Source organism: Argentina anserina, chromosome 6 (assembly GCF_933775445.1).
Source record: "Argentina anserina chromosome 6, drPotAnse1.1, whole genome shotgun sequence".
Taxonomy (NCBI): domain Eukaryota; kingdom Viridiplantae; phylum Streptophyta; class Magnoliopsida; order Rosales; family Rosaceae; genus Argentina; species Argentina anserina.
The window spans coordinates 24,462,071-24,489,799 of NC_065877.1; the positions used below are offsets into that span (position 1 = coordinate 24,462,071).

The 27,729-nt window shown below is 38.8% G+C and overlaps 7 protein-coding genes across 14 annotated transcripts; 6 read left to right on the plus strand and 1 right to left on the minus strand.

Annotated features, from left to right (window-relative positions):
* On the plus strand, positions 1-3,866 carry LOC126801099 (proline-rich receptor-like protein kinase PERK1). Its single transcript, XM_050528557.1, has 8 exons — positions 1-348; positions 491-958; positions 1,081-1,167; positions 1,255-1,325; positions 1,870-1,946; positions 2,078-2,225; positions 2,487-2,648; positions 3,305-3,866. Exons 2-8 carry the CDS (start codon positions 571-573, stop codon positions 3,620-3,622), a joined length of 1,251 nt encoding a protein of 416 aa, XP_050384514.1. The 5' UTR covers positions 1-348; positions 491-570; the 3' UTR covers positions 3,623-3,866.
* Positions 3,867-5,136: 1,270 nt separating this feature from the next.
* Positions 5,137-10,365, plus strand: LOC126801086 (uncharacterized). Of its 4 annotated transcripts, XM_050528541.1 has the most exons (6): positions 5,137-6,260; positions 6,351-6,815; positions 6,919-7,971; positions 8,760-8,943; positions 9,254-9,400; positions 9,518-10,365. In XM_050528541.1, exons 1-6 carry the CDS (start codon positions 5,193-5,195, stop codon positions 10,234-10,236), a joined length of 3,636 nt encoding a protein of 1,211 aa, XP_050384498.1. In that variant the 5' UTR covers positions 5,137-5,192; the 3' UTR covers positions 10,237-10,365. The 4 variants fall into 4 exon arrangements, with proteins under 4 accessions (XP_050384498.1, XP_050384494.1, XP_050384497.1 ...); XM_050528537.1 differs by having other exon boundaries at positions 9,254-10,365; XM_050528540.1 differs by having other exon boundaries at positions 9,266-10,365.
* A 614-nt stretch (positions 10,366-10,979) lies between these two features.
* LOC126801109 (ras-related protein Rab7) lies at positions 10,980-13,967 on the plus strand. Its single transcript, XM_050528567.1, has 7 exons — positions 10,980-11,178; positions 11,387-11,413; positions 11,509-11,608; positions 12,359-12,505; positions 12,592-12,672; positions 12,766-12,911; positions 13,699-13,967. The coding sequence occupies exons 1-7, from the start codon at positions 11,126-11,128 to the stop codon at positions 13,766-13,768; spliced, it is 624 nt and encodes a 207-aa protein (XP_050384524.1). The 5' UTR covers positions 10,980-11,125; the 3' UTR covers positions 13,769-13,967.
* Positions 13,968-17,079: 3,112 nt separating this feature from the next.
* Positions 17,080-17,706, plus strand: LOC126801112 (uncharacterized). The gene has a single exon (XM_050528571.1). The coding sequence runs from the start codon at positions 17,144-17,146 to the stop codon at positions 17,567-17,569; it is 426 nt and encodes a 141-aa protein (XP_050384528.1). The 5' UTR covers positions 17,080-17,143; the 3' UTR covers positions 17,570-17,706.
* Positions 17,707-18,271: 565 nt separating this feature from the next.
* LOC126801095 (sulfite exporter TauE/SafE family protein 3-like) lies at positions 18,272-22,057 on the plus strand. 2 transcript variants are annotated; one of them, XM_050528553.1, is made up of 12 exons: positions 18,272-18,623; positions 18,717-18,876; positions 19,336-19,536; positions 19,612-19,676; positions 19,762-19,789; positions 19,890-19,981; positions 20,058-20,144; positions 20,230-20,280; positions 20,422-20,643; positions 21,428-21,521; positions 21,620-21,760; positions 21,873-22,057. In XM_050528553.1, exons 1-12 carry the CDS (start codon positions 18,402-18,404, stop codon positions 21,947-21,949), a joined length of 1,440 nt encoding a protein of 479 aa, XP_050384510.1. In that variant the 5' UTR covers positions 18,272-18,401; the 3' UTR covers positions 21,950-22,057. The 2 variants fall into 2 exon arrangements, with proteins under 2 accessions (XP_050384510.1, XP_050384511.1); XM_050528554.1 differs by lacking the exon at positions 19,336-19,536.
* Positions 22,058-22,215: 158 nt separating this feature from the next.
* LOC126797134 (26S proteasome non-ATPase regulatory subunit 8 homolog A-like) lies at positions 22,216-22,968 on the minus strand. Its single transcript, XM_050523811.1, has one exon. The coding sequence runs from the start codon at positions 22,966-22,968 to the stop codon at positions 22,216-22,218; it is 753 nt and encodes a 250-aa protein (XP_050379768.1).
* Positions 22,969-24,199: 1,231 nt separating this feature from the next.
* On the plus strand, positions 24,200-26,269 carry LOC126801113 (negative regulator of systemic acquired resistance SNI1-like). 4 transcript variants are annotated; one of them, XM_050528573.1, is made up of 6 exons: positions 24,200-24,508; positions 24,848-24,941; positions 25,039-25,119; positions 25,198-25,283; positions 25,690-25,822; positions 25,951-26,269. In XM_050528573.1, the coding sequence occupies exons 1-5, from the start codon at positions 24,489-24,491 to the stop codon at positions 25,703-25,705; spliced, it is 297 nt and encodes a 98-aa protein (XP_050384530.1). In that variant the 5' UTR covers positions 24,200-24,488; the 3' UTR covers positions 25,706-25,822; positions 25,951-26,269. The 4 variants fall into 4 exon arrangements, with proteins under 4 accessions (XP_050384530.1, XP_050384531.1, XP_050384532.1 ...); XM_050528574.1 differs by having other exon boundaries at positions 25,956-26,269; XM_050528575.1 differs by lacking the exon at positions 25,198-25,283 and having other exon boundaries at positions 25,039-25,139.
* The last annotated feature ends 1,460 nt before the right edge of the window (positions 26,270-27,729 follow it).

Consider the following 27,729-nt stretch of genomic DNA (forward strand, 5'->3'; position numbering starts at 1 on the left):
CCACCTCACCTCCTCCCCCTCCGCCGTCCAACGCTACCTCTCCTACAACTAGTCCGTCGACCAATGCCACAGCTCCTACCAGCTCTTCTCCCACGACCAACTCCACCGTGTCTCCTCCTCCTCCGTCTACCAACTCCACTACAACGACAGCTCCGGCCGCGTCGCCGCCACCTCCGGCTTCGTCTAGTTCGGTGCCTTCCCTGCCGACGAACACGAACGTCGGGATTATAGTCGGAGTTGCCATAGGAGGGTTTAGTGTGCTGGTTGCAGTCGCCCTCATCTACTTTTTCTACCGGAGACGGCAGAGAAAGTTAGCCAGAGCTAATGAGTCAGGCCAACAACCCAAAGGTAATTCCAAACTTAATTGAGTTTTGGTGTGTAGAGTAGAGTAGCATTGAAATTGTTGTCTGTATTTTGGAATTAAGTTCATTAAGGTTTGGTGTTGCCATTGGAATTGATCGCAATTGTTGTTTCCTTGTGATTTCTCCAGATGACCAATTAAAGGACCCACCTCAGACTTTGCAACAGAACTGTACTCCTCCATCAGCAGACAAAGTAGACATATTTCCAATGCCTACTCATTACTCGGACCTAACTTCAACCGGTAGCGGATACGGATCAGAGAAACCTCCCTCAACCTTTGGGTTTTCCGAAAGCACGTTTACATACGAGGAGTTAGCCATGGCAACAAATGGTTTCTCCAATCAAAATCTTCTTGGTCAAGGAGGCTTTGGTTATGTTCATAAAGGAATTCTTCCGAATGGGAAAGTGGTTGCAATCAAGCAGCTGAAAGTGGGGAGTGGACAGGGGGAGCGTGAATTCCAGGCAGAGGTTGAAGTCATTAACCGTGTCCATCACAGACATCTTGTTTCACTGGTTGGATACTGCATTAGTGGGGCTCAGAGGTTGCTTGTTTATGAGTTCGTTTCCAACAGCACCTTGGAATTTCACTTGCATGGTAAGTCATTCGACGGTCTTTTGTGATTGTATACCATTCTTGTTTTCCTCCAATTGCCAAAGAGAGAAAAAAAATGGGCATTCTGGTCTCTGATAGAATCTTACCAAAGTAAAACTTTTCAGGAAAGGGGCGACCAACTATGGCTTGGCCAATGAGAATGAAAATTGCTCTAGGATCTGCAAAAGGATTGGCATATCTCCACGAGGACTGTAAGTTCTCGATGAATGCTTTCTCTTTTGTTTTGGGAACTACATTTTCTGGACTGTAATTTGCCTCGCACGTTGCTTACTCTTCAGGTCATCCCAAGATCATACACCGTGACATCAAAGCTGCCAATATTCTCATTGATGAAAATTTTGAGGCGAAGGTAGGCTGTAACAGCTTTCACGGTTTTCTGCTAAGATTTGTCGTACACCTCAAATGTATAAAGCTCTTGATGTTCTTGCCGCATAATCAGTCCTATTTTATAAAGCTATGAAGCTTGATGCTAAATCTAATCTCAAGCACACTCAATCTGAAAACAAAACCTTTATGTGAAAAAATTAGACACTAAATTTGAAGTCGATGATAGTCAATGGGATGAAAATCTGTGTTACTTTTTGTTGCTTACAACTACAATTATAAATTTATAATAGACTAGAGAATGAAGAAAAGAAGAGAAGCATGTATGGACGGGGTACTCAGTTGTTACTATATCACCAAAATCTCGGTTAGTCATCTACCACTGCCCATGTCTGAAGCAAAAAAAAAAGTGTTATAGTTGGATATAGCTGGATGAGCTAAAATGTGAACTTTTAATATCAGTGCTGCTTGGCTTACGAGCATGACAATATACTATTAATAGGATTAGTTAAATGTATTTTGCTCATAATGTTAACATGTATTATGTATTGTATGTATTCTGTTTTCAGGTTGCAGACTTTGGACTTGCCAAGTTGGCCTTAGATACAGATACTCATGTCTCCACAAGGGTTATGGGAACTTTTGGGTAAGATTGATATTGTCTGCATTACTTAGCCACATATATATAGGTTTCATGCAGTCTAAGTTTGTACCAAACAGTTTTAGTGGTTGAATTACTAACAGTTTTTCAACTGTGACTTGTTTGTGAGTATTCAGATACTTAGCTCCGGAATATGCATCCAGCGGAAAGCTCAGTGATAAGTCAGATGTCTTCTCATTTGGGGTCGTGCTATTGGAGTTGATTACTGGACACCAACCCATTGACAAAACTCATTCCTTCACCGATGATAGCATGGTTGAGTGGGTGCGTATACAATATCTTCACTACTAATTTTTGGCAGTTCATCTGCATCAATTTGTGGCAATATGGCTGTATCTTGCTAAAAGATGATGTGGTTGCTTGATGATGTATCCATATTGCTGTTTGACCTTTCATCGAATCATGCTATATGCTTTCATGGAGTATTTTCTGCTCTGCTCTTTCTCTATGATTTTTTTTTGTAACTATCAAGCATTCAAGCTTGAATTTCATGGAAAGATTATATCAACTGTTATTGAATTTCAGGCAAGGCCTCTGCTTGCGCAAGCATTGGAAAAGGGAAAATTTGATGGTCTTGTTGATGCAAGGTTGCAGAATGATTATAACACCAGTGAAATGGCTTGTATGATTGCCTGTGCCGCTGCTTGTGTGCGTCATTCTGGCCGCCGTCGACCAAAAATGAGCCAGGTAATCATACAATGTTCTGAAGTTTGGGATATGATAGATCTATCTGTCTTGTTCACGTTCTCATTTTTCCTACAAGTCAAACATCTTTCTGCAATTATGGAGTCTTGTAGGAACCCTCTTGACATACATACAAACACCAAGTGTGGGTATTTCTTAATGTTTTATCTTTTGTTGAAGCGTATTGCTATCACTTTGTAAGGATGGTTCAGTTGGTTTTAGCTCATCTTTGTATTTGTATTTTCTAAAAAAATTAGTTTTAGGTTTTATTTTACATGAATCCAGACCAACTGCCAATAGGCCTAAGATCAGACCACTAATCCCTGTTAGGCTGCTTGAATATATGGTTGGCTTTTACTTAAATAGTTCAAACTGTTAGCACTTGGGAACAACCATAACATAAGAGCCTCCAAAAAAGAAGGTACAATTGGTAGTCAAATTGTGTGATTAATTAGGGTAAAAAGGGACACCCTCTTCATTATGACTTTGTAGTAGGAAGCATGTTGTCTCATCTCATGATAAAACTTGAACAATGCGTGACTTTCCAAATGACTTTCCAATACACAAAACTTAATACCATATGACTTTCCAAATTCTGCGTATGTATAAACACATAGTTCAACCTCTGGCATTTTATTCCAATATTTGATTGAAAGCAGGTAGTTCGAGCTTTGGAAGGCAATCTTTCTCCAGATGAATTAAATGAAGGAGTTATACCAGGTCACAGCATGATATACAGTTCCTCTGAAAGCACACAATACAGCACTCAGGAATATAAGCAAGACATGATGAAATTTAGAAAGTTAGCACTAGAAAGCCAAGAGCTAGATCAAGGAATAAGTGAGACCAGTGGGCCAAGCAGTGATTTTGGCCAGAACCAATCTGCATCCAGTGGTGAAGGCCAACAAAGCGGACAAACAACTCAAGATATCGAACAAGGGCGAACAAACAAAGACATTTTTGGTAAAAGCTCTTGATAGCCGATTCCTATGCGAATCACAGTCGCTGCAGGCATGCTTACATGAAATACACCACTTCTAACTGTACATTTGGTAGAGTTAATGTATCTATTGTTCAGGTAGGCAGGTGAGCTTTCCTCTGAGCTGCTCACTCACTTGTTTGAACCATTCTAGTGTTTAGTTTCCATACAGAAGATTGATAGGATCCGTTGGCTACTATGTTCATATCAAAAAGATATCATATATTGTAGGCACCTTAAGTTCTTATTAATAAACTGATCAAATACTTGTTCTATTCTGTATATCAATAAACTGATCTTCTTCTTTTTTTGAATAAATAAACTGATCTTCTTCTTTGCCATATGTTTCATTGGATTTTGAAGCTCTCTCTCTCTCTCTCTCTCTCTCTCTCTCTCTCTCTCTCTCTCTCTCTCTCTCTCTCTCTCGTGTTGCTTTATTGTAGTCTGGAAATTAAAACCTCTCGTGAAATAGGAAAATGCTTAAGACACCAAAAATTTATACAAAATTCATATACAAATGACGTGGCACATGCCACATCATTATCTTAATTCCAAATATTTTCCAGCATGCCTTCATATTAATTTTCTTTTTATCTAAATTATAACATCAACAAAAAAAAAGTCTTTTGTTTAGAAAACTAGGGTATTGATGAATAAATCAAACCCTTATCATGAAAACTTCTGCAAATACGCCTGATGAATTAACCAAACGATTAGGATAATCCTCATGAATCAATTAGATATGCCTGGATCATTGTTGAATTACTTGAATACTTTAATAATCAATAAGGATGCAAAGGTGTTTATACAGTTTTTGATATAGTTAAAGAGCATTTTACTGGAGCTCCCAATTTGCGTTTCCGACCTAAACTCAGTAAATTTGAGGTCGCTCCCTCATCGGTTGTTGTAATCTTGTTTTGTTAATTTGACTGGAAATCTGGAATATTGTTGACTTCCAAATTTCAGATTGATCTATGGCTACTCAAAAAGCAATACATGAGCCACAAGTGCCCAGACATTCATTCCAAATGGAATTTACACACTACTCTTTGCCTCTTTGCCCATCTTTGTATTCATATAATATTGTCTCTCATACATGAAACAGTGTTAATAGCAATCTAAAATTCAAAATGCACCGTATAAAAAATTGATGATCGTCCTTTAGATCTGTCTTTTACTCCAATAAGGAAGGTGTTTTATTAATATAGATTATTATTATTTTTAAGCTAATTTGAAATAGAAGGTATTTAATGGGCTGGAAATTATATTATTAAAAGAAATGAGACTGCACATGCCACGCATGATGCCACGTCATTTGGATCAGCTAATCTGTTTTTGGCAAAAACAATTATGTATACCAAATTGGCCAATTAATGCTCGAATAGCTAGAGCGCCAAAAATAAAATTTCAAATTAAAAGACCCAATGTGTTGTTGATTCGTCTGTCAGATAATCTCCCCCACAGCTAGGTATTGCTCTCTCACAAAGTGCATCTCAGAGAATATCCCAAAACGCAACGGTTTCATTTTCACTTTTGAAAAACAAAACACACTCTTCTTCACCGCCGTCATGGAGAAGCGCCTCCGCTCCTCACTCCAATCCTCCGCCGAAGACTTCCTCACCTCCGCCGCCAATCTCACCCTCAAATCCTCAAAGCCCTCTCTCAAATCCCTACTCCACAAGATCAAACCCTCCTCCCACCTCTCCTCCTCTCTCCCCACCTCCCTCTCCCTCTCCATCTCCCACTCCCTCCAATCCTTCCTCCAACCCAACCCCAACCCTAACCCTAACCCTAAATCCCCTTGCTCTCCCCCCACCAAGCGCCCCCGCCGCTCCTCCAAGACCCGGCCCGAACCCGAACCCGAACCGGACCATAACCCCGAAAATGAGAAGACTCTGCTCCTCAGAAAGCTCCAGATTCTCGCCTGCGTCGCGGAGCTATGCGCTTCGCATCCGGCGAAGGCGTTCGCGCCGGCGGATTTGTTCCCCGGAGTTCAGTTGCTCCACGACAATCTGATCATTCTGGAGTCGGATTCGACGCTGGTCTCATCGATTGTGAATCTCTGCGAGCTTTGGTGGAAGGAGGAGCTCCCCGGCCGGGAGTCGCTGATATCTCAGTCGCTGCCGTTCTTGCTCTCCAGATCTTTGACTCTGAACAAGAAGGCCGACGTCCACAGAGTCTACGCCCTCCGGGAGGCCTTCACCTGCTTCGATTTCGAAGACGAAAGCATTGAGGACCTGAAGCTGTTGCTGATCCGCTGCGTCATTTCGCCGCTGTATTTGAAGGCGGAGGAGGGGAGGAAGTTCCTGGCGTTCCTGTTCGGGCTGAGCTCGCAGCTGTTGAAGGAGGTTTTGGCTGTGATCAAGTCGCAGATTCCGTTTGGGAGGAAATCGATGCTGGAGGCCTACGGGGACGTTGTGTTTCGGGGTTGGAAGGCCGCCGAGGGGGAGCTGAGGAGTGAGATTGAGAGTGGTTTCGTGCAGGTTTTGATTGAGGGAGCTGTACATGCTGGCTCCAGCGCGTTTGCTGCTTCTGTTAGGAGGGTTTTGGGAGGGTTTATCAACCAGAGGACCACTGCCGGCGTCGAGAAGCTTCTCTTCCAGCTATCCGAGCCTGTTGTATTCCGGTCTCTGCAGGTAGCTTTATCTGTTAATGTGTTGTAATTGTAGTACTGTAGTTTTGGACCTTTGGTGTGTGTGGATTGACTGGTTGGTTTGTTATGGTAGGTTGCGAATTCTCATGTTCGTCATAATGCGCTGCATTTACTTTTGGATTTGTTCCCTCTTGAAGATCCTGATTCGACTAAAGAGGTCAAGGATTCATTGCTTGATAAGCAGTTCTTTTTATTGATGAAGTTACTTGTGGATGATTGTCCAGAGGTGAGAGTGGTTGCGGTGGAAGGTTCGTGTCGAATTCTTCATCTGTTTTGGGAAGTAATCCCTTCACCTACTATTTCAAAGTTGGTTGCTAAAATTTTCGATGATATGTCACGTGATACGAGTTATGAGGTTAGGCTTTCCACACTGAATGGCACGATGTATTTGTTTGGGAATCCCCTATGTCATCAATATCTCAGTGTGCTTCTACCAAGACTGGGGCATTTGATGATGGATAATGTGTTATCGGTTAGACTTGCCATGGCAGATCTCCTCCTCCTTATAAGGGATATTCAAAACTTCCAGTTCCATAAGGTACAATGGGCTCTCCAAATTATGCTTCATTAAGCTCTTTTGTTTCATTTGATGCCTTTCTTAGTGTCTGTTGGTTTGTTTACTTGATTCCATCTTTCAACAGGTAGTGAAGTTAGATGTACTATTATCTGCCCTTGAAAATGATCAACCTCAAGTTGCTCAGAAAATTACAAGATTGCTTATGCCATCATACTTTCCTTTGAAAGAAACTGTTCAGACAGCATGCAATCGTTGTACTACACTTATAAGAAGGTCTCCAATGGCTGGAGCAAGGTTTTGTGAATTTGCTGCGTCCCAAGGGGCATCTCTTAAGTCTCTGATGGAACTTGTTAGGGTAATGATTACTTTGGTCTTGCCGCCTACTAATCTCATTAATCTGGATGAAGAGCAAATTGAGGGTTTACTTCGTTCTTCTTCCAACCTTTGCAATACCCTAGTTCATGAGCCTGTTTTCAAGAAGGCGCTCAAAGAATTTTTGGATTGTGAAAAGTTGAAAAGCTTGATTGCTGCCGCACCTACTGGGCCTGCTCAGTCTTGTGTATTCAACATTGTATCAACTGTCTCTCCTGATGATGTAGCTGGACTTCTTGATGAATGCATGCACCTGGTCACAAATTGTAGTGGTTTATCCAAAAATGTGGAGAAGCAAGCTGAAGTGAGGTCTGCTCACAGTATGTTGCTATCTTGTGATGCTATCGATGGTATGCTGGAAGCTCTAACAGCACTTCTACAGAAAGCAGCCTATCGTTGCCATATTAAATATGACAGTGAGATACCAAACCTGAGTGTTTTCTCTGTGAAAAGAAAGAAATCTAAGTCTACTGGCAAAATTTCAGTACAACGGAAAAAATGTGGTGGAAAAAATGTTGCCAGTTTTGAGGAGGATTATTCAGTTGCAGCAGGAATAGCTTGGCAAATCAGGGACTTGCTTGTCACTGTCAATACTCGGAAGGCTATATTGGGATCTCAAACTCTAGAATCCTTACTTATATGTTTAAAGGTCATTTCCGAGGTCAGCATTATTCAGTGCATGCATTATGAATGCATGGAACCATATCCCGTGTCAGCATATACAGCCCTTGTGCTGCATTTATCTGTTCAACATGTATCTTCCAATAAAAATGATAGCACTGATTTCGCTGGGTCTACTTTGGAGGTAAGTGACATACCTCTCAGCTGTGATTCTGTTCATCTTTTAAATGTTCAAACATATTTAATTTAGAGTTTTTCTTGCGTATATGTTGTCTCACCATGTGCTCTTGTAGTTATTTTCTTCAGATTAACTTTTGTTGTTTTTATGGTCTTAGTTATATTTTTATCTTATTTGAAATTGTTTACACATTCATGTTGCTAAACTTAACAACCATGATTAGAATCTCGGAAGATGATATACCCATGTTGAAATGATAGGCAACTTGAATTGACAATAGATAAGATATACTTTTTTCTTGGATTCATTCAAGGCATTGAGCTTCTCAAATGTACTGAATTTTGTAAGAGTTTTGGCAGAATTTTTACAAATTGTAGGGCATAGAAAATAAAAAAAGACCCTGCACATATTGTGTTGATGCTCACCGAAATCTTTTCAACGTGAGAAAATTATGCCAAACTCATTCTTGTCATTCACTTTGCCTCACAAGTTATTATTTTGGTAGGTCTAGTACTGTATTATCACCATTATGTTGGGGGACTTCTTTCTAGTGATTTTCTTACTTAAGTTTTTTGCTGCACCAGTCTTTTTCTGTACTTTGTGTTTGAGAACTGATTCTGATACATGTTGAATACTGACTTCTTAGTTTGAGACCTTTAACTGGTCTCACATACTTGACATTCATACTGAATCTTGTCTTCATATTGCAATTTTTGAACAAGCATTGCTTTTAAAAACAAAGTAACCATCAACCATGATTCACTGTAAAGTATTGCTTCCATTTTCTTTTACAGCAGACCGAGTTGGAACAGGCATTGGATCATGTGCTTAATTGTACAGAGAAGCTATGTCGAGCAGGCGATTCTGGACAGTCCAGCGAGGTTCATTCAGAATCTAATGCTCGCAATAAGTCTGCTGGTCATCGTGAAAAAAGGCACCGAGAAGCTCAAACACATGCCTCCATTCCAAGTGATAGTGGTAAGTAGTTAGGACACAGATGCACATTTATTTATGCAATATTTTCGAAGTTGAAAGGTGAATTAGCTTAAGTCTTTAACTATCAAGTAGGCTCTATCAACATTCATTCGGGCTGTTCTTGTGTGCCGTTCCCCATTGCATAGCTTGGTATTTATCTGTTCTACATTGCAGTATTTGTTAAAATTAGACAACGATGGTGCAAAGAAAAGTCCACTTTGTTCTAAGATATATATATATATTTCATTATTTCACTCAAGTAATGTTTAATGTAAGATTCTGCTTTCCTCGTGATTGAAACATATATAATCAGAAAATTTTGCAGGAAATGTATATACTGAACTGAAGAAGTTGGCCAACAAGGTGAAGATGATTACTGCTGTCCAAAGGTTCATGGTAGATGCTGCTGCTATTGGTTTTGCTCCTCAAATTCAGGAGAGGTGCTTAAGGTCCACGTCAGGTTATATACGATGTTTCATATCTACTTTGGAGCAACAATCTCGCGAGCAAATTGATTTTGAGGAGGAAGATTTGAAGGATGTAGTTCTGTGTTTGAAACACTTCTTTACCTATGCAGCAAAGTTACTTAATCTAGCTCTTAAAGATGCTACTGAAGCTTCACCTCCATCAGCAGAAGCCTCTGATCTTGCCAATGATATGCTTGATTTAATCATCTCGATTGAATTACACTTGGGCTCAACCTATGCTGGGCAATTAGTGACAGCAGTAAAGCCTTGGGTTCCTGACTTGATTTTGGCACTAGGATCTTCTCACATTATGAAACAGATTACGGGAGAAGAGACACAAATGAGTCCAGCTGATCGCATCAGAGTCCACTTTCCATCATGGCTCTTAATCTTAGCCAAGACTGAGCTCTCTGATGATTGTGAAGTCTGCCCAGAAGATGATGGAGAATCTGAACCCGAAGAGTTTCCTGCATTGAAGAAACTTCTTACATTGATTGCCACATTGTTGAAAGCAAATCCCAGCATGCAGAGTGTGTTTGGGGCAATTTTCATGAATGGCACTGTAGTTGGCCTGGAGAAGAAAAATTTTGGGCTGGTTTTAGGACTTCTACGCTTTGTATGCCTAAAGATATTCAAGCATGATCATAGAGAATGGGGTGATTTGGTGCTGGCATTTCTGCAAGATATTTACCCTCAGATTGAGAGAGAAATCGAAGAAGAGTGTGATGAAGATGGGAAGGAAAAGCTAGAGAAAGCCAAGGAACTGTTGGAACCTATTTGGTTGTATCATCTGCATGAAACTGGAAGGGTCTCTATGATGGACGAGTAGATGGAGAACATGAGCCTCACATGTAAAAAAAGGGACCAAATATGTGAATATGATATCCTCTGCATTCCTAGCTTTTTATGTATATGGTATGGATATAAACAAATCTCTATCTAAATTAAATCTTGATGATGCCCATTGTCTATGCCACATGACTGTGATGGGGTAGGGTATAGTGAGAGCAGGTATTGACCTTTTCTTTTTTGCCATTTTTTTTCTGTTTCTTTTATTTTGTTTCTAATTTTATTTAGTCTATAATTTTGGTTTGACACCTGATACAACTACTTTCATTTGTGGACGGTATCGGTTCCATTAAAAAAAGAAGCTATATCTGCCACAAAAAACCAAGCTTTTTTAGTAACGAAAATTAATTATAAATTAAATCTGACAACACTCATTTTATACGATACTCATTTTCGGTTGTTTTAAAAGTGACGTTAACTGTATTAGTTTTTTGATATTTAAAAATTCGTTGAGAATGATTCAGGATAACATATTCTAAGTGGAATGGAAAACATTTTCACAAAAGCGTCGGTCATAAAATTATCTTTTCCTTTTGAGTAATTGATCGGAGTGAAAAAAAGCATATTTACCCATTACATTATTATTTTATATTTTCTAACTAATTATCAAATCGAGAAAATTGCAAAGGGCAGTTTTGGGAGATCAGATAGCCTCTGTTCCGGTGGAAGCGTGTCCAGGCTGTTAACAATTGGTCACAAAAACTTGTACAGTTAAGCTCCGCTCACATGATACCAGCTCTCTCAAGAATATTCCTCTCTCTCTCTCTCTCTCTCTCTCTCTGAAACTTTGAAATCCAACATTTCGAAAAAGCTCCCAAATCTTTTGTCCGCGAAACCCTAATTTCAATTCCTCAAAGGCTTTTGGATCCATGGCTTCTCGTAGACGCATGCTCCTAAAGGTCATTATCCTCGGCGACAGCGGGTCAGTTTGCTTTCAATTACATCAATTAGAGCTACCTTTTCATTTTGATTTTCAATTTTCTTTTTAACCTTAATAATCGTTTATGGAATTGAAAAACTCACCTCTAAATGTATTAGATGCATTGATTGTTGGTTAAATTTTAGTTGTAATTGATGCGAGGATTGGAAATGCGTTGCGTGCTGATAACTGTATTGGTTGTATTTGGCAGGGTGGGGAAGACATCGCTGATGAATCAGTACGTTACGGAATTTAGATCATTGGATTTTAGTGATTTATTCTGTTGCTTGATTTGGTTAATCATTGTGTATTTTTTTTTGTCAAAACTTTTAGGTATGTGAATCGGAAGTTCAGTAATCAGTACAAGGCGACAATCGGAGCGGATTTTCTGACCAAGGAGGTTCAGTTTGAAGATAGGTTGTTCACATTGCAGGTGACAAAGCTCTCAGCCCTCTAAGCATTCAAGTGTTTTATTGATTGAAATGATAAAACCAATATCTGTGCTATAGTCATTGTACAGTGCACTTGGCTGTTTGTTTGTTAAATATGTTATTACGAGTTCTCAGATAGCTCTGTTACTTCTGTTTGGTAAGCATACCATACTGATGTAATCTCATTAAGACATCAGGGCTTTCCAAAAGGTGGCTTAGTTACACTTATACCAGTGGATGAGTGGATGACACATTCCAAGTCGTCTGACGGTTTTAGGGGATGACATATTCCAAATCAAATTTGAGTTTTCCTTTTTAAAGATCTTTTTTTTTTGCAAGGGTGGGGGTAATGTGGGGTTTTCAACTTCCCATACCATAAGAATAGCTTCCACTATACATTTCTTGTCATTGATGTTAAAAGGGAAAGATGACTTAAATACATCACCTTATTTAGAAGAAGTTTGCTCTGAAAGAGAAAGGGGTAAGTTGATTGGAAGGCAGACTATTAGAAATAATTCTACATATAATGCCTCTTTGTAGTACTGACATCCCATATAGGAAATTCAGCGAGTGATATGAATTGACACGAAAAAAAGTCAAATTGTTTTCTTGATTTCTGATAACTTTGTACTTGAAAAATGATGCTTGGTTGCAGAAATCAATAACAGTAGATTTTCTTTCATCTGATAGAGTAATTTTAAACTATTTTACTTTTAGATTTGATGGTTAACACAGTTTTCTCATTATAACAGATATGGGATACCGCTGGGCAAGAAAGGTTTCAGAGTCTCGGTGTGGCTTTCTATCGTGGTGCAGATTGTTGTGTGCTGGTGTATGATGTGAATGTCATGAAATCATTTGATAATCTTAACAACTGGAGAGAAGAATTTCTGATTCAGGTAATTGCCAATAGATCAACTTCCTTGAAATGCTAAAATGATAGTGAAACATTACTGAAGTCAACTGTTTTGGATCTGATGTTTAGGCCAGTCCATCTGATCCCGAGAACTTTCCATTTGTTGTGTTGGGGAATAAGATTGATGTTGATGGTGGAAATAGTCGAGTGGTAAGTCATCCAAGTATGCATTGTTGCTGTATGGACTTAAATTCTCATGGTCTTTTGTTATAGTGTCGTATGTTTCTGCTTTGTTGGTTGTAGGTTTCTGAAAAGAAAGCAAAGGCCTGGTGTGCTTCCAAGGGAAATATACCATACTTTGAGACCTCTGCAAAAGAGGGCTTTAACGTGGATGATGCCTTTCAATGTATAGCCAAAAATGCACTGAAGAATGAACCTGAAGAAGAAATGTAAGTATTATGGAGTTCAGGGCTTAAGTAGTATTATATTCTTTGTCCATGGTGGCTCAGCCAATGGTTCTGATCATAGCAGTGGTATTCAAAGCTATGATCTTGTAGAAGTTTACAGAGCTAATGGCCTTTAACCCTGAATGTCTTCAAAAGTTGGTTTGGTTTTGATTTCACAGCTATTTGAAAAGAACCAGAAGCCTCTCGATTAGGAGAAACATTTGCTTACACCAAAATTCATGCCTTTAAATGTTATTGCAGAATAGTTTAGTTTTGATGTCGCAGCTATTGTAAAAGATCGAACAGGAAGCCTTTCCCATAGAAACACTTGTGGAGGATAGCATGTCACTGCTGACATAATGGCCCTAAGCGGTTAACCGCTCAAAGAATTTCACCTGTAAAACTGATATATTGCTCACGCTTTCAATACACTATCGACTGACACCTTACAAATTTAGCATGTCACCTCATCTGCATAATGGCGTAGTATGTCCAGTGTCTCTTGTACTATAAACATGACTGTGTGTTAAAAATGAAAGGTCACATGCAGTCTCATTTCTTGTTGACATACATAGTAGAGAGTAGTTGTTGCAAATCTTACAAGTTACAATATTATTCTGTTGCCTATGTCTAATGTTGATATTGCAATAACCTTTCACCTAGAAGATCCTTCATGACTTTGTATACTGGATTAACTTTAAAGGTCCATCCTTTCTACTTTAGTATGGATTCCCAGTTCTCATGGAAAATGAACTAATATATTTTGCTTTTTGTTTGTCAATGACAATAGATACCTTCCTGACACAATTGATGTTGCTGGTGGAGGGAGACAGCAAAGATCTACTGGCTGTGAATGCTAAGGAGTGGATGAATGGGCTTGTTCCTGTGGATTGCAGGTTCCAATTATTGCCAGTGACTTTTGGTGATTTAAGAGTCAATAATCTTAAACAGGCATGATATAGAACAATTTAAATTTTATGTGTATAGAATCAATTTGTTTAATCAGAACTGATACTGTTTATATTTAATGATTGTCTTTGCCTTTGAGTATTTACTACAGCTGTTTCAGTTCTGCTTAATACGTTTTGTGAGCTGATTGGTTTCTATACAATTGATGCCTAGCATTTGTATATCACCTTGTTATTGATATGGAAGTACTTAGTACTAACACAGTCACCGAATTCTTAGAACAGTTCAAATGGTTTTGCATTATATTTTATAGATTATAGTTGAACCGACAAAGTGTACATGAGTGATAATAAATACTCATTAGAAATAAGATTTAATAAGAACTCCCGAACAAAAAAAAGGTCTTGGAAAATGTTTATGCTTAACTAAATCTGGATGTAGGTTCGTACTCTAAAACTGGTCGAAAAGGAATTTTCCAAATTTTTCTGCAGCACTACTGCTGGCTTTCGCTTCATTTACGCTTTTTGTTGCTGGTGGCTGCAGTTGGTTCTTTAACTTTTCATTTTCTTTCCTTAAAGTAGCTTCTGCAGATTCTACTTGTTCGAGTTTTCTTTTCAGTGACTGCAACTGGTTCCTTAGACTTTGGATTTCATTCCCAAGAACCTTAGTGGTTGCTCCTGCAGATTCTACTTCCTCGAGTTTTCTTTTCAGTGACTGCAACTGGTTCCTTAGACTTTGGTTTTCATTCCCTAGAGCCTCAGTGGTTGATCCTGCAGATTCTACGTCCTCGAGTTTTCTTTTCAGTGACTGCAACTGGTTCTTTAGACATTGGTTTTCCTTCAGTAGAGCGTTGGTGGTTGCTCCTGCAGATTCTACTTCCTCGAGTGTTCTTTTCAGTGACTGCAACTGGTTCCTTAGACTTTGGTTTTCCTTCGTAAGAGAGGCTTCTGTAGATTGCGTGCACATTGAGTCCAACTGGTTCTTTAATCTCAGATTGTTCTCGATTAAATGATCATGGCTATACCGGAGATTGTCCAATTGCTTTCTTAATTCCACAATCTTCGCTGCCGCTGTAGTAACATTTTTTCTATTATTCTCAAGTTCATACTCTGCGCGTCTATGACTGTTGCTGGATGATTCCAACTGGATATTTAAAACTTGTTTTTCCATCCTCAGAGCGACAAATTTGGCTTCTGCAGCATTAGCTTCATTCTTCTTTGTCTGAAGTTCCGATTCTAGTTGCTGCAGTGTCGTGCCCGATGACTGCAACTGGTTGTTCAAAACTTGATTTGACTGAGATAGACGGTCATTCTCAAGGAGTCTCTCTTGTAATTGCTTCCTTAAAGATATATTATTAGCTTCTGCAATATTAACATCTTTCGTCCTAGTCTCGAGTTCAGACTCTAGCTCTTTGACTCTTGTGTTCAGTGAGTCGGACTGATTCCTTAAACTTTGGTTTCTCCCAAGTAAAACATCATAATCAAAAAGGAGTTCTTCAAGCTGGTTCTTTAGAGTAGCAGCACTGGCTTGTGCAATATTAACATATTTCGTCCTGGTCTCGAGTTCAGACTCTAGCTCTTCGACTGCTGTGTTGTATGACTCAGACTCGTTCGTTAAATTTTGGTTTCTCTCAAGTAAAACATCATATTCAAGAAGGAGCTCTTCAAGCTGTTTCTTTATAGTAGTAGCATTGTCTTCTGCAACACCGATGTCTCTCGTCTTGGTCTCGATTTCAGATTCTAGTTGTTTGATCCTGGTGCCTGATGACTCAAGTAAACGATCACGCTCAAGAACCAATTCTTCAGATTGCTTCCTCATGGAAATTGTCTTGGCTTCTGCAGAATTAATGTCTCTCGCCTTGGACTCAAGTTGAGACTCGAGGTTCCTGATGTTCTGGCAAAATCCAGTCATCTCAAAAGCAAGTGAGGAGTACAATCCTGCATGTTCAAAACTCACATGGTGTTATTAAGCATATAATCTGAGGAGACAAATATTAGTAATCCAAGATAAATAGACATTGTTACTTGCTATTGCTTGTGTGATTTTCTAAACTACGATACTACTGAAACAGGAATTTGCAGGAACAAAACATGCCATTGGGCTATAGTTATTCTACATGAAAGCAAGCATGCATTGGCTTAAAGTATAGCATGTTGCCATCTTTTTGCAAGTATATATACATGAAGAAGATTAAGGTTTAGATTAATGGAGAAGTCTCAAGGATGTACAGATCGAAGAGATAAAGATTATACCCATGAAAAGCGAATTAGTAATAACTGTCCAGAAGTTGATAGGCTTGAAGATGATCGTAAGGAGAAAGAGAGAGTCTGCAGCGAAGATGATCAGCCTCCCCGTGGCGATGTTCTTCGAGGAGATTCTGCTGTTCAACACCATCACCCGAATCAAAGTTGACAAGAGGGCCAGAGAAGATAGCACCAGATAGTACATCATCATCGTGAAAGTTTACAAACAGAGACGAGTTAAGGTAAAGCTAGCTATTCCTTTTATAAAGCTCTTACTAGGGTTTGTTTTTTTTTTTGTCTAAAAAGAAAATATTACATTCTCAAAAAAAAAAAAACATATTCATTACCCATGGAGATTGGAGAAGCCTCAAGTACTCTTCTAGATCTTGTCATGGGTATAGTGTATATTTCTCTAACAAGGACATGGAGACATTTGGATCGAATTCCGCTAGTTTTACCAAGTTAAGTAAGGAAATTCGAATGGAATAATAAAGATTGATCAATCGGAGTACGTACGCGGGGCACGTATATTTGCCTAATGAAGTTGTATGATCTCAATGGTTTCTAGGTGTTATCCCAACAAACTTGCTGACCAAGTTTTAACACCTGGAAAATCCTAAGAAAGAATTAAGAAGTTAAAGAAGAAGCAGCAACATTGTTAATTAATGATATTAACAGTGTTGGTAGTGATGCTTAGACGAAGCGCCGGTCGTATCCTGGCTTATGATTCAGCAGCGGGTGCACCACGAAGCTACGACTGCAAATTAATAATTAGCAGGAGGTGGCTGCATGTGGACGTCGATAGAAGAGGGGATGCCATGGATCGGTGGCTCGGGCCGCCGGCCGGATTCCATCAGAGGTGAACCTTAGACGACGAATCAGCTGCTGCATGTTTAAACGAATAAACGTACACCATGAAAATACTCGACCACAGGTTGTCCACAAGGGTAATATCTGCGTAAACAAAGGGTAAAATCGGAAATAAACTTGTCATTTGTGTATAGAGTTCAAGCCATTCACTTCAATTGCTACGTTTTAGGGATTTCAAAATCAGAAGCCTCTGAGTCTCTCTCAGATCCAGCAATGGAGTCCGCCGACGAACAACCCGGACTGCTCCACCGCATCCTCCCTCCCCGCCTCGAAGACGCCGGCCTCGAAGACTGCGCCCTCCCCCCTGATTCAATCCACGAAGCCTTCCTCAAAGCCGCCTCCGCCGTCATGTCACGCGCCGCCGACGGCGAGGAAGACGACTGCGTCCACGATCCCTGGAATGACCGCGTCGGAGCCGAGACAGAGCTGGATCCTCCCGGTGGCTGCGGTGGAGAGAATGGCGGAGATGAGGAGAAGAGGGATAAGGTGATTGTGGGAGGTGAAGATGTGAGAGAGGCTGGTGGAGATAAGGCTTTTGTTGATGGATTGATTGGGTTAGAGATTGAAGACGAGAAGAAGAAGAAGGAGGATGAGGATAGTAATGATGAGGGTCCTATTTTGGTTGGGGGTTATGCTTAAAGTCTTGATCTTTGCTGATTAGAGTTTTACTATTTACTGGGTTTTGATTAGCTTCTTGTAATGTGTAAAACCTTCAGTGTTGTAATGTATATATTTGTCGTACTGGGTTTATAGCCCATATTGAGTGTGATGGAACATGGATTCTTATGTGGGTTGGTGGGAAATTAGATTTGTGATTAATCATGGTTGCTAATATGATTGTGATCTTGCAAAGTTGCAAGTTTTGGAGAACTGAGACAGGTGATCTCTTCCCATTTTTGTGTTGATGATGCATATGGCATTCATTTTCACTATGAAGATTGCAACTTATCCTCATTTTGTCTTTCTTATTCAAATTTAAGGTGTATCCATATATGTTCAGGAAGAGTGCCTATCAGGCTTTCAGTGATCTTCCATTACTTGTTCACTGATGTTTACAATGTAATCAGGCAGATTTTCCTTGAATTAAATTATTGAGATTTAAGAGGAAATCATATTCAATATGATTTCCTGTCACAATTTCTAATCTGCACGACTACCAATGGAAAAATAGAGGATAGTGGAGTATCACTGTCATTTGATATTGAATAATACTTGGCAGGGTTAAAGGGTTTATGGCTTTAGAGGAAGTGACCAAACAAAACCAAGTTTGCATTGAACGGCAGGTAGAGAGCAGTGTGAGCCTATAAGAGAGACAACAGACATTGTTTCTCTGGGTTCACCAACCTGCGTTACATTATTCACATGCAAACACTGAATGACTGAAACACATTGAAGCGAGTACTGTTTCATTTAGGAGCTGGGTTTTGGGTAGGAGCTCTTCTTCGCCTTATTAGAATTTAGAAGAGATCAGATGGCTGAGGTTGGATTACCATGGTGTGGTTTGAGGTGGAGTATGGGATTAGTTGTGGCCGGTTTTCTTGTTGTGGCTTTAGTAGTTGGTTCACTACAAGAAACACTCCAACAAGATGCTTCAACACACAATGGGATTGAAAAGTTCCGTTCTTGCTATTTAAACAGACTGTTAAGCTTTGTATGGAGACCGGGGCGATTGGGCTATGTGGCTGTTTGGCCTGTAAGTTTATTTACCACTGAGTTCTTGGTTGGTTATTTTTGTTTCTATAGTGATTTGAAATGCTGTTCTTATACTGTATTGTTGGATATACAGGAAATGGAGTTTGGGTGGAAAATTGTGGTGGGAACGATCATTGGATTCATTGGAGCTGCGTTTGGGACTGTGGGAGGAGTAGGTGGGGGTGGCATTTTTGTTCCTATGCTCACTTTGATTATCGGGTTCGATGATAAATCATCAACAGCGTTATCAAAGTGTAAGTTCATTCTCACTTTTTTCACAGCTTTTTCAATTTCACCTGCAATAGGGGTGTGTAATCTCTTCAGAATTATAACTTGACTAGGCACCAGGAAAATTTAAGTGTTGAAATGTTGATAAAATATTGAAAGGGAATCTATTGTTTGTTCAACCTCCAGGTGCTGTTAGTGGAATTAAGATTGTTGATTTTATGCATTAGTGGGTATTTGATTATTTGTCTAACCGGAGGGGATAACTATATTGACCTTGAGAGCCTCAACTTCAATGATTTTTTTGTTGCTTCCACAGTTCCACCAAACGATGTGCATGTCAACATGTAAAATTGGGTTCTAGCTTCTAAATTCTTAGTTAGGTTCTTTGTTGCTCTCATTTAGTCATATATTGATGTGATTAATCTGCCTATAACTTTTGAAATGTACCTGAGTGCAAGTTGGTGTGGTTCTGTCCGGTTGCTTAGGTATGATCACAGGTGGAGCAGCTTCTACTGTTTTTTACAACTTAAGGTTAAGACATCCCACCCTTGATTTGCCTATCATCGACTATGACCTGGCGCTTCTCGTCCAACCGATGCTTATGCTTGGAATTAGCATTGGAGTTACTTTCAATGTAATTTTTGCTGATTGGATGATTACAGTGTTGCTAATCATTATTTTCTTAGGTAAGGTTCAAAATGTATATGACATTTCTCCTCTGAGTTGGACGATTTCTTTAATTTATTAGAGATGACTCGCAGGCACATCAACCAAGGCCTTCATCAAGGGAGTAGAGTCTTGGAAAAGAGAAACTATACTGAAGAAGGTCATCTTAGACTCTGCTATTAGGTTCATTGTGTATTAGGTTGATCCATCCATGGCATTTTGGCTCACGAGTTTTCAATTTTCAGGAACTTGCCAGACGAATGCAGTCAGATGGTGAGTAGATATATCATTTTCCCTTTTCACCATTCACCTCAAATTCAGATGCCTGTTTTGAGGTCTTCTCGAGACTAATGAAGATTTATTTTTTATCTAGGTGATGGTAGGGAAGAAATTGAATACAGACCTTTACCTGGTGCTCTGATCAACAGTAGGCTCTCAGGAACAAGCGTGTCTAAAAGAAACAAGGTATCCTTTTGATGTAATATTTTAAATTTCGATTGACATATAGTTGTAGAGACTGACTTTCTGAATTTTTTCTCAGGTTTCTATTTTTGAGAATATTCACTGGAAGGAACTTGGACTTCTTGTTGCTGTCTGGATCTTAATACTTGCATTGCAGCTTGCTAAGGTTCTTAATTTTCACAAAGGTCGAATCACCTTAAAAGTTTACGCATCAAGAAATAGCATTGATGAGTCTTGTTTGTTTCTCACAGTATTATACCACAACTTGTTCGGTAGCATATTGGGTACTGAACCTCATGCAGGTACGTTCCATTTCTGCATAATCAGAAAATATTTTTTTCTTTTAGAAATACAAACCTCATATGATCTTTGATTGCTGAATATTGGTTTAAAAAAGTTGGTTTTCACCTACTTATTTTTTTCAATAATTATTTTTTCCTTAGATTCCTGTGGCTTTTGGAGCAAGTTCATATGAGGCTGTTAGACTATACTACGGACAAAGAGTGATTTCATCCCAGGATGTATCAAGCACAAATTGGAAAGTGCATCATCTTGTTCTTTATTGTGGTTGTGGCATAATAGCTGGTATAGTTGGTGGTTTGCTTGGACTTGGTGGAGGCTTCATTTTGGGTCCTCTTTTTCTGGAGCTGGGAATTCCACCTCAGGTAACTATCCTACATCCTTTTGATATTACTGACCAGAATAGAAGCTGACAAAGAAATTGTTAATTAGTTGAGGTTGGTTTCTTAAATATCTTCATGTGGTTCCAGCAATCAGTTAATCCCTAATATGAAAACTAATTGTTGATACTCTTCCCATTGATCACATGCAATCTGAAACCTTGCTCAAAAACTTCTGATCAAATCTAACACCCTTCATGTACTAGAAGTAGGGGATGACCATTATATTCTCAAAGCACTATTTCCCTTGAAACAATTTCTCATATTTCAGTCCATAAGCCTTAATTGCCGGATAACTGTGCTTATAAAATAAGATTTTTTTTATACTAATTCAGAATTTAAGACCACTAGCATGTTCTAGGTTTGGAATGCTGACCCTTATCCCAGTCTCTGGGGATATTTAATCTCCTCATTGGAATTTTTCCTATTGGTGCAATTTAGAGGACTGTATGTATCAATAGGAAGTTTAGTTGTCTGTATTATATGTAGAAATGACATGGGTAGAAATAAAATAAGAATGAGTTGCTGACTTCTGGTCGAGATTGATAAAGTTCAGTCATTGCTCTCGGCCTCTCACTATATTAGCTTTTGTAATTCTCCCTTAGATCCACATTACTCTGTTCTTTCTCTTTTGTTGTTACAACTAGGAACGATGGACGATGTTTTAATCAGTTACTTATTCTATCTTTTCGTATTACTTGTTGTACTTAAAATTAAATCCAAACACATGGACTGTTTCACTGTATGAGTGATTTTTTTTTGTGTGCAGGTGTCGAGTGCCACTGCTACATTTGCCATGACATTTTCTGCATCCATGTCAGTTGTCGAATACTACCTCCTCAACCGTTTTCCAGTTCCATACGGTAATTAACTTCCTGGAGCATTCTGATGTCTGTTGATAAAATGCAGAATTCTAAAGAATAAATATTCATATTGGATTTGTGTATAACATTTCTTGCAGCTCTCTACTTTGCTGCTGTGGCCAGCTTCTCAGCCCTTGTAGGGCAACATGTAGTGAGAAAAGTTATAAACATCTTAGGGAGAGCGTCTATAATTATCTTCATCCTTGCTGCAACGATATTTGTGAGTGCAATATCACTAGGTATGTACAAGCAAATGAACAACATTTTCTATGAAATTGATATGACTATCAATTTTCTTCTTCCATTCTTCTTTTCCTCTTGATGACTGAAAGATGCACTGTCTTGATACAGGTGGGGTTGGCATAGCGAATATGATTGAAAAGATTGAGAACAAAGAGTATATGGGTTTCGAAAATATGTGTACTTAACAGCTTCAATTTTTTATTTTCTTATGATTGTACTACTTCAAAGATAGAAGGGACTGAAAGAAATCTTATTAGACCAACTAAACTTGTAGTACTGTTAATCTTTACTGTCACACACATTGTTTTTATCGACTGATTTTTTTATTTTTATTTTTTTTACAAATATATCTAGTGTATTTCAGAAACATGAAAATTGAGAAGCAAATTCGAACCATGAATGTTATCACCCCAAAAACAAACATTGCAAGAAGGTAGCGACTAGGTATCAATTATCTCTGAACGACTGAGCCATCGATCTGATCCAACTTTGTAGCATGACTGAGCATTTGATTGATGAGCTGCAGCGAAGGTATCTCCTTGCAAGGTGCCGACTCCTTTACCTTCTCAATAAACACTGCAGCATCGATCTTTTTGTTCCCCTGATCTGTGATAGTATTTTGAAGAAGGTCCACGAAATAATTTGCGTAAGTATAAGTGCTATTGTCATCTGGCATTGTCTGCCGAGCTTCCAACACACTTATATAACCTCCTCCCTCCTCCATTAAAGACTGCTCCAACTCCACGACGTCCTTGATGCAAGGGTTGTCCAATGCAGTGGGTGACAGGCATGCAAGCATTTCAAGCTCGGTGTGGAACTCCTCAGTTCTGTTCTGCACAAGGAGCCTGAGCAGGTTAAGACCTAAGATCATGTCCTCTTGAGGGGACGGTGGAAGGCTACCGGTACCAACCGCGGCGTAATAGTACTGTTTCAACTTAAGGAAATCTCTCTCGAATGCTTCCTCATTCTCTGTCTTCAAGCTAATAACAACAGCATGCTCATATATGTCCCTTGCTACTGCTAATTCTCCTGCTGCATTAGGTGTAGCTTCATACATGGGCGGGAGGCTTCTTAGTTGTGCCAGCATGGCCTTGAGCTTGGGAAGGAGCTGGCTGCATGCATTGTAATCTTTCTGTTCATACGACATTCTGAAGATTACAAAGTTCATGTGCACCTCTTGTAGCGGCGGCTGCGGGGAAGCCATACGTACTCTTCTTCCTTTTTTCTAGCTAGTTGGTATACGACTATATATATATATATATATATAAACGAGAAACAATTGGACCTAATTGGGAGGTACTAATAGACTAGAAAACTAAGAAACAATCTGTATCGAACTAGGAAACATATACGTACAGATAGAGCCATAGAGAACCTTACTTGAAGTAGGAATTCTAATCACTCACACTAGAATATATATAAATATATCAGGCTAATTTGATTTAATATTACCTTAATTATTAATTATTTGCTTATTCTCATCTCGTCAAAGAGGGTCCTAAAGAGATTTTAAGCCGTAACCACTGGGTTTGAAGCTCGAACTATGGATTCCCCAGATACTCATTCATTAGCGGGCATCATATCATTTAGGGTTTACCGTACAAATTAAAAAATGATGAATCTGTTCTAAAAAAAAACATGATGAATCCGGAGACGTGTGGCCGAAGATGTCTTTTACAATGTTAGGATCATACTCAATCATGACAGCTCTTATGCTCTTGATTTATACTGGCAAATTTTTGCCATGGGGTTTGATTATGAGACGTCATATGGAGAACAGTCATCCTAGTTTACTCGGGTAAACATTCAGCTGAAGTGTGTGTGTATATATTGCTTGCAAATTAACTGAACGTGTTTGAGATATAGTAATGCCCAAATTCAATCTAGAGGTAAGCACAAGCACAAATGCAAAAGGTCCACTCTTCATCATTTCAAGTGGTTAATTGTCTTCAGATGTCGATCTGTTACGGTATGAAGCTTTGGAGGGTACATATGTTTTTGCATGCACTACTAGCAAAAAGAACTCTCACACTGATTTTACTCACACTGATTATCATAAATCTGTGTGAGATACCAACTCACACAACTAACCGTATGCAATGAGTATACGTAGCCCACGCATAATATCTAGACTAACAATACACACAAAAATCAGTGTGTGATAAGAATACACACAAAAATCAGTGTGTGATAAAAATACACACAAAAATCAGTGTGTGTTGTGATAAGAATACACACAAAAATCAATGTGTTATAAGAATATACACAAAAATCAGTGTGTAATAAAAATACACACAAAAATCAGTGTGTAATAAAAATATAAATCAGTGTGTTGTGATAAAAATACATACAAAAATCAGTGTGTGTTGTGATAAGAATAAAAAAAAATGAGTGTCACACCAATCCCATTTATCCAACGAAATCTCGTCCTACCCCATAACCTCCGCCTCACTGAAATCTCTCTCTCCCTCTCTCTCGGCTACCTCAACCTCGACTACTTCACTCCCATTCCAATACAAACTCTAGAAACCCTAACCTTCCTCCACTTCCCCAACCTCCCTCACTCCAACCTCTCTACCTCTGGTGTCCTCCGAGCCGCCGTATGCTTCGATCCCCTCCTCCAGCTCTCGCTCTAGATCGAACAGTGCTCGATTTCCGCCGCACTCTCCAAATTCTTCACCATCGTTCTCCCTCAGCACCTCGCCGTCGACGTCTCGGATTTCGATGCCGCTGCGAAATAGGAGGTAATTTGCTGTTTCAGAGTTGAAGACCTTATTAGTTTAGAAATTGCTCGATTATTTATAGCTTGTTGAATCCTGGAGTTGAATAAGAGGACTGTTCATTTGTTGTTCTATTTTTGATGGATTTGTTGATTGAGTATAAGCTATTAGGAGGTGTTAGCTTCCAGTTCATTCTCTACACAGTTGACCAATCATGTACACAGTTCATTCTCTTCCTGATTGGATTTAAATTTGTACACAGTTCATTCTCATCATGTACACAATTCATCCCTATATTTGTAGGCTCCGGCCGAGAAGGATGACTCTGATGGTTTTGTGTTTGGTGTTGAATTGTTGGTACAGTAAATGGTTTGAGTCGATATTTGCTATCTTGAGGATTGGGAAATCTCTGGAGCTGACTATGGCAAGTTTTAAGCTGTTGAATGAGTTGGATAAGGTAATGAGTTGCTCTCCCACTGATACGTTGATTTTTGATTCGTATGAATCGATTGTGTGAAAGTTTTTTGACAAATTATTTTGACTTTCTTTTTTAGTGTTTTCCTTGGGTGCATTTGTCTGCTGCTGCTGATGAAATGAAGTCGTCCAGTGAACTTTCATTAATAGTGGAGAATGAGGTGTGGTTTGTTTCTGCCATGTATGTTTAACTGATTCATGTGCTATCCTAATTTGTTCCAATCTTTGTTGTTTTTAAGGTTGGTCACCATTTGCTTTCAGCTTGGATAGCACTAGTAGCGAGAGGGTGGCTGCTAATAATCCTGGGGGATACGTTGACTCCTTTGTAAGTTCGATTTGATGTGAACCTGTAGTTTATCTTAAATTGTTACCGCAGGTACTCATATCTATGCACATACATTGCTTGACTTGTTGACATTGGTGACAGCTCTTCTGTCTGTACTTTGTCAAGTAGTGGTTCTTTTTCTTTTCCAAAAACCTTTCTGTGTAAGGAATCATTCATATTAAGTTATGGTTTGGTCCATATCCATATGTTCTTGAATTCATACCATGTTGCATTAGAATGTACACAAGGTGTTTGCATTAGTGAGTGGTTTGGTATCAACGTAAAAAATTTGCTTATATTTGTTTTGCTATATCTATTTTCATTGGGAGCTCTGATCTTGAAAGTGATTCTGATAGCTTACGTTTTGCCAATTTTACCTTCACTGAATTGTTTCTTGCTAACGCAGGGTTTCCAACATTTGATAGAGAACCTTGCTGATGCAACTGCTAAACCAAACTTCCAAGCCTCAGAAACAAAGATTATTTATAGCTCGTTGAATCCTGGAGTTGAATAAGAGGACTGTTCAGGGTGCCTTGCAGGTAGCACAGTAATGGTTAAGGAATTTCTTTTTTTTTTTTGCTCAATGTTTTTTTTCTCATTCTCATTTGATGTCTTCTTAAGGGAATATAAGGTTTCATAGTTTCACACTCATAACAATTTATTTCAGTGCAGATTCTTGAAAAATATGTGTGTAGCTGGCATCCAACCTGATGTTGTAGCCTATACAACATTTATCAAGGTTTAAAGCTTTCTTGTCACACTACCTGGGTATTCCAGAAGGCAGAGGATTCCAATTCAGCTTTGGAATTAAATCAGGAAGCCATAATATTTTGGTCATTGCTTATATTTTAGGTTCATTACTTCAAATGTAGTTCTCTGTAGATCGATTAGGACCATTTTTTGTTTATAGAATTCTTACATTTGAGATCATTATTACTTTGGAGTTGAATATTAACTTTCAATAAAGATTCCTTTATTATGTTTTCAGGCTATTTAATTGGTATTATTTAGATTTTTTTTTAAAATTAGAAGGACATTTACGGCGTGCATAGTGCGTTATAAAATGGTAAGTATGTCGTAAAAGATCGTATATGGCGTGTAAAGCGTGTCGTAAAAGATCGTTATAATTTTTTTTTAAATGTATTATAACTACTCACACAAAATAGTGTGGATTTAAGCCTCATGACATCACACTGATATCAGTGTGTATTGTAGTATGACACAGATATCAGTGTGAATAAATAAATTTATTGACACTGAAAACATGTTGGACAAATTGAGTATGGTCGTGGATATTCATGGGGTCCACGTCAACAACTCACACAGACTTTAAAATCCGTGCCTAATAGTTATTAGCCCCCCCTCCAAAGTACACCGATAGACATTCCGTATGCGCACCGTATCTAATAGCTTTCTGACACTGATATCCGTGTGAAATACCTTTAATTCTCACTGATTAAAATCAGTGTCAGGACTCTTTTTGCTAGTAGTGATGCCCAGTGAGGAAACATATATCCGGATATATAGTGTGCTTCTCTCCATTTTAATCATATCTTAGTTGTACGTACAGTTCTAGCTTTTGGTTATAATTAAGTAATTATAAGCTATCCTCTAACCCTTGATTACATACATGATTCTAAACAATTTGAAACCATGTTCATGTACAACACCAACTGCCTAGCTAACTGTCAGTTTGTCACCTTGGTAGTTGAGGGTGGCTTAAAGTTACGAAGGTAGTTCCAAATGTACTAAATTGCTGAAGTGATCTAGGACTCGGGAACCGTTTTCATCTATATTTGACTTTGATACTGATGTCAAGCATATAATGCATGTAACAACGCTCAAGGCGATCGTACAAGCTTCCTGCGTACAATCTAATCAACGTACGTGAAAATTATCAGCCAATTTGCTTTGGCTCCATGTGGAGTACTTGAAACAGGTAACACCGATCATGACTAGGTTGTTTGATTCTGGCCGTTGCTATCTATGCATACGGAAAACCACAGCTAGCGTCCATTATTTGCTTCAATTTGTTTCTTCCGTTTTACATACTGCAATGTGAACATATATGTTTATTTTTTTTTGACAAAATACTGGTTACTCTTCACACTTTTACAAGTTCGACAGTTTACTCTTTCAAGTTTCAATTTCCTCTCATCACTCTTTTTACTTTTCAAATTTTGAGCAATTTGATCATTCCGCCATCTCTCCATCCAATTTATGTTTGCCAACCAACAGCTTAACACCCAAATTGGATGGAAAGATGACTGAATGAACAAATTGCTCGAATTTGGAAAGTATAAGGAGTGATCAGTTAAAATTAAAACTTGAAAGAGTAAACTATGGAGTTTGTAATAATGTAGGGAGTGATCAGTATTTTGTTCTTAATGAATGAGTAAACTTGAAGGAGTAAACTCTCGAGTTTGTGATATAATGAGTTCAGCCA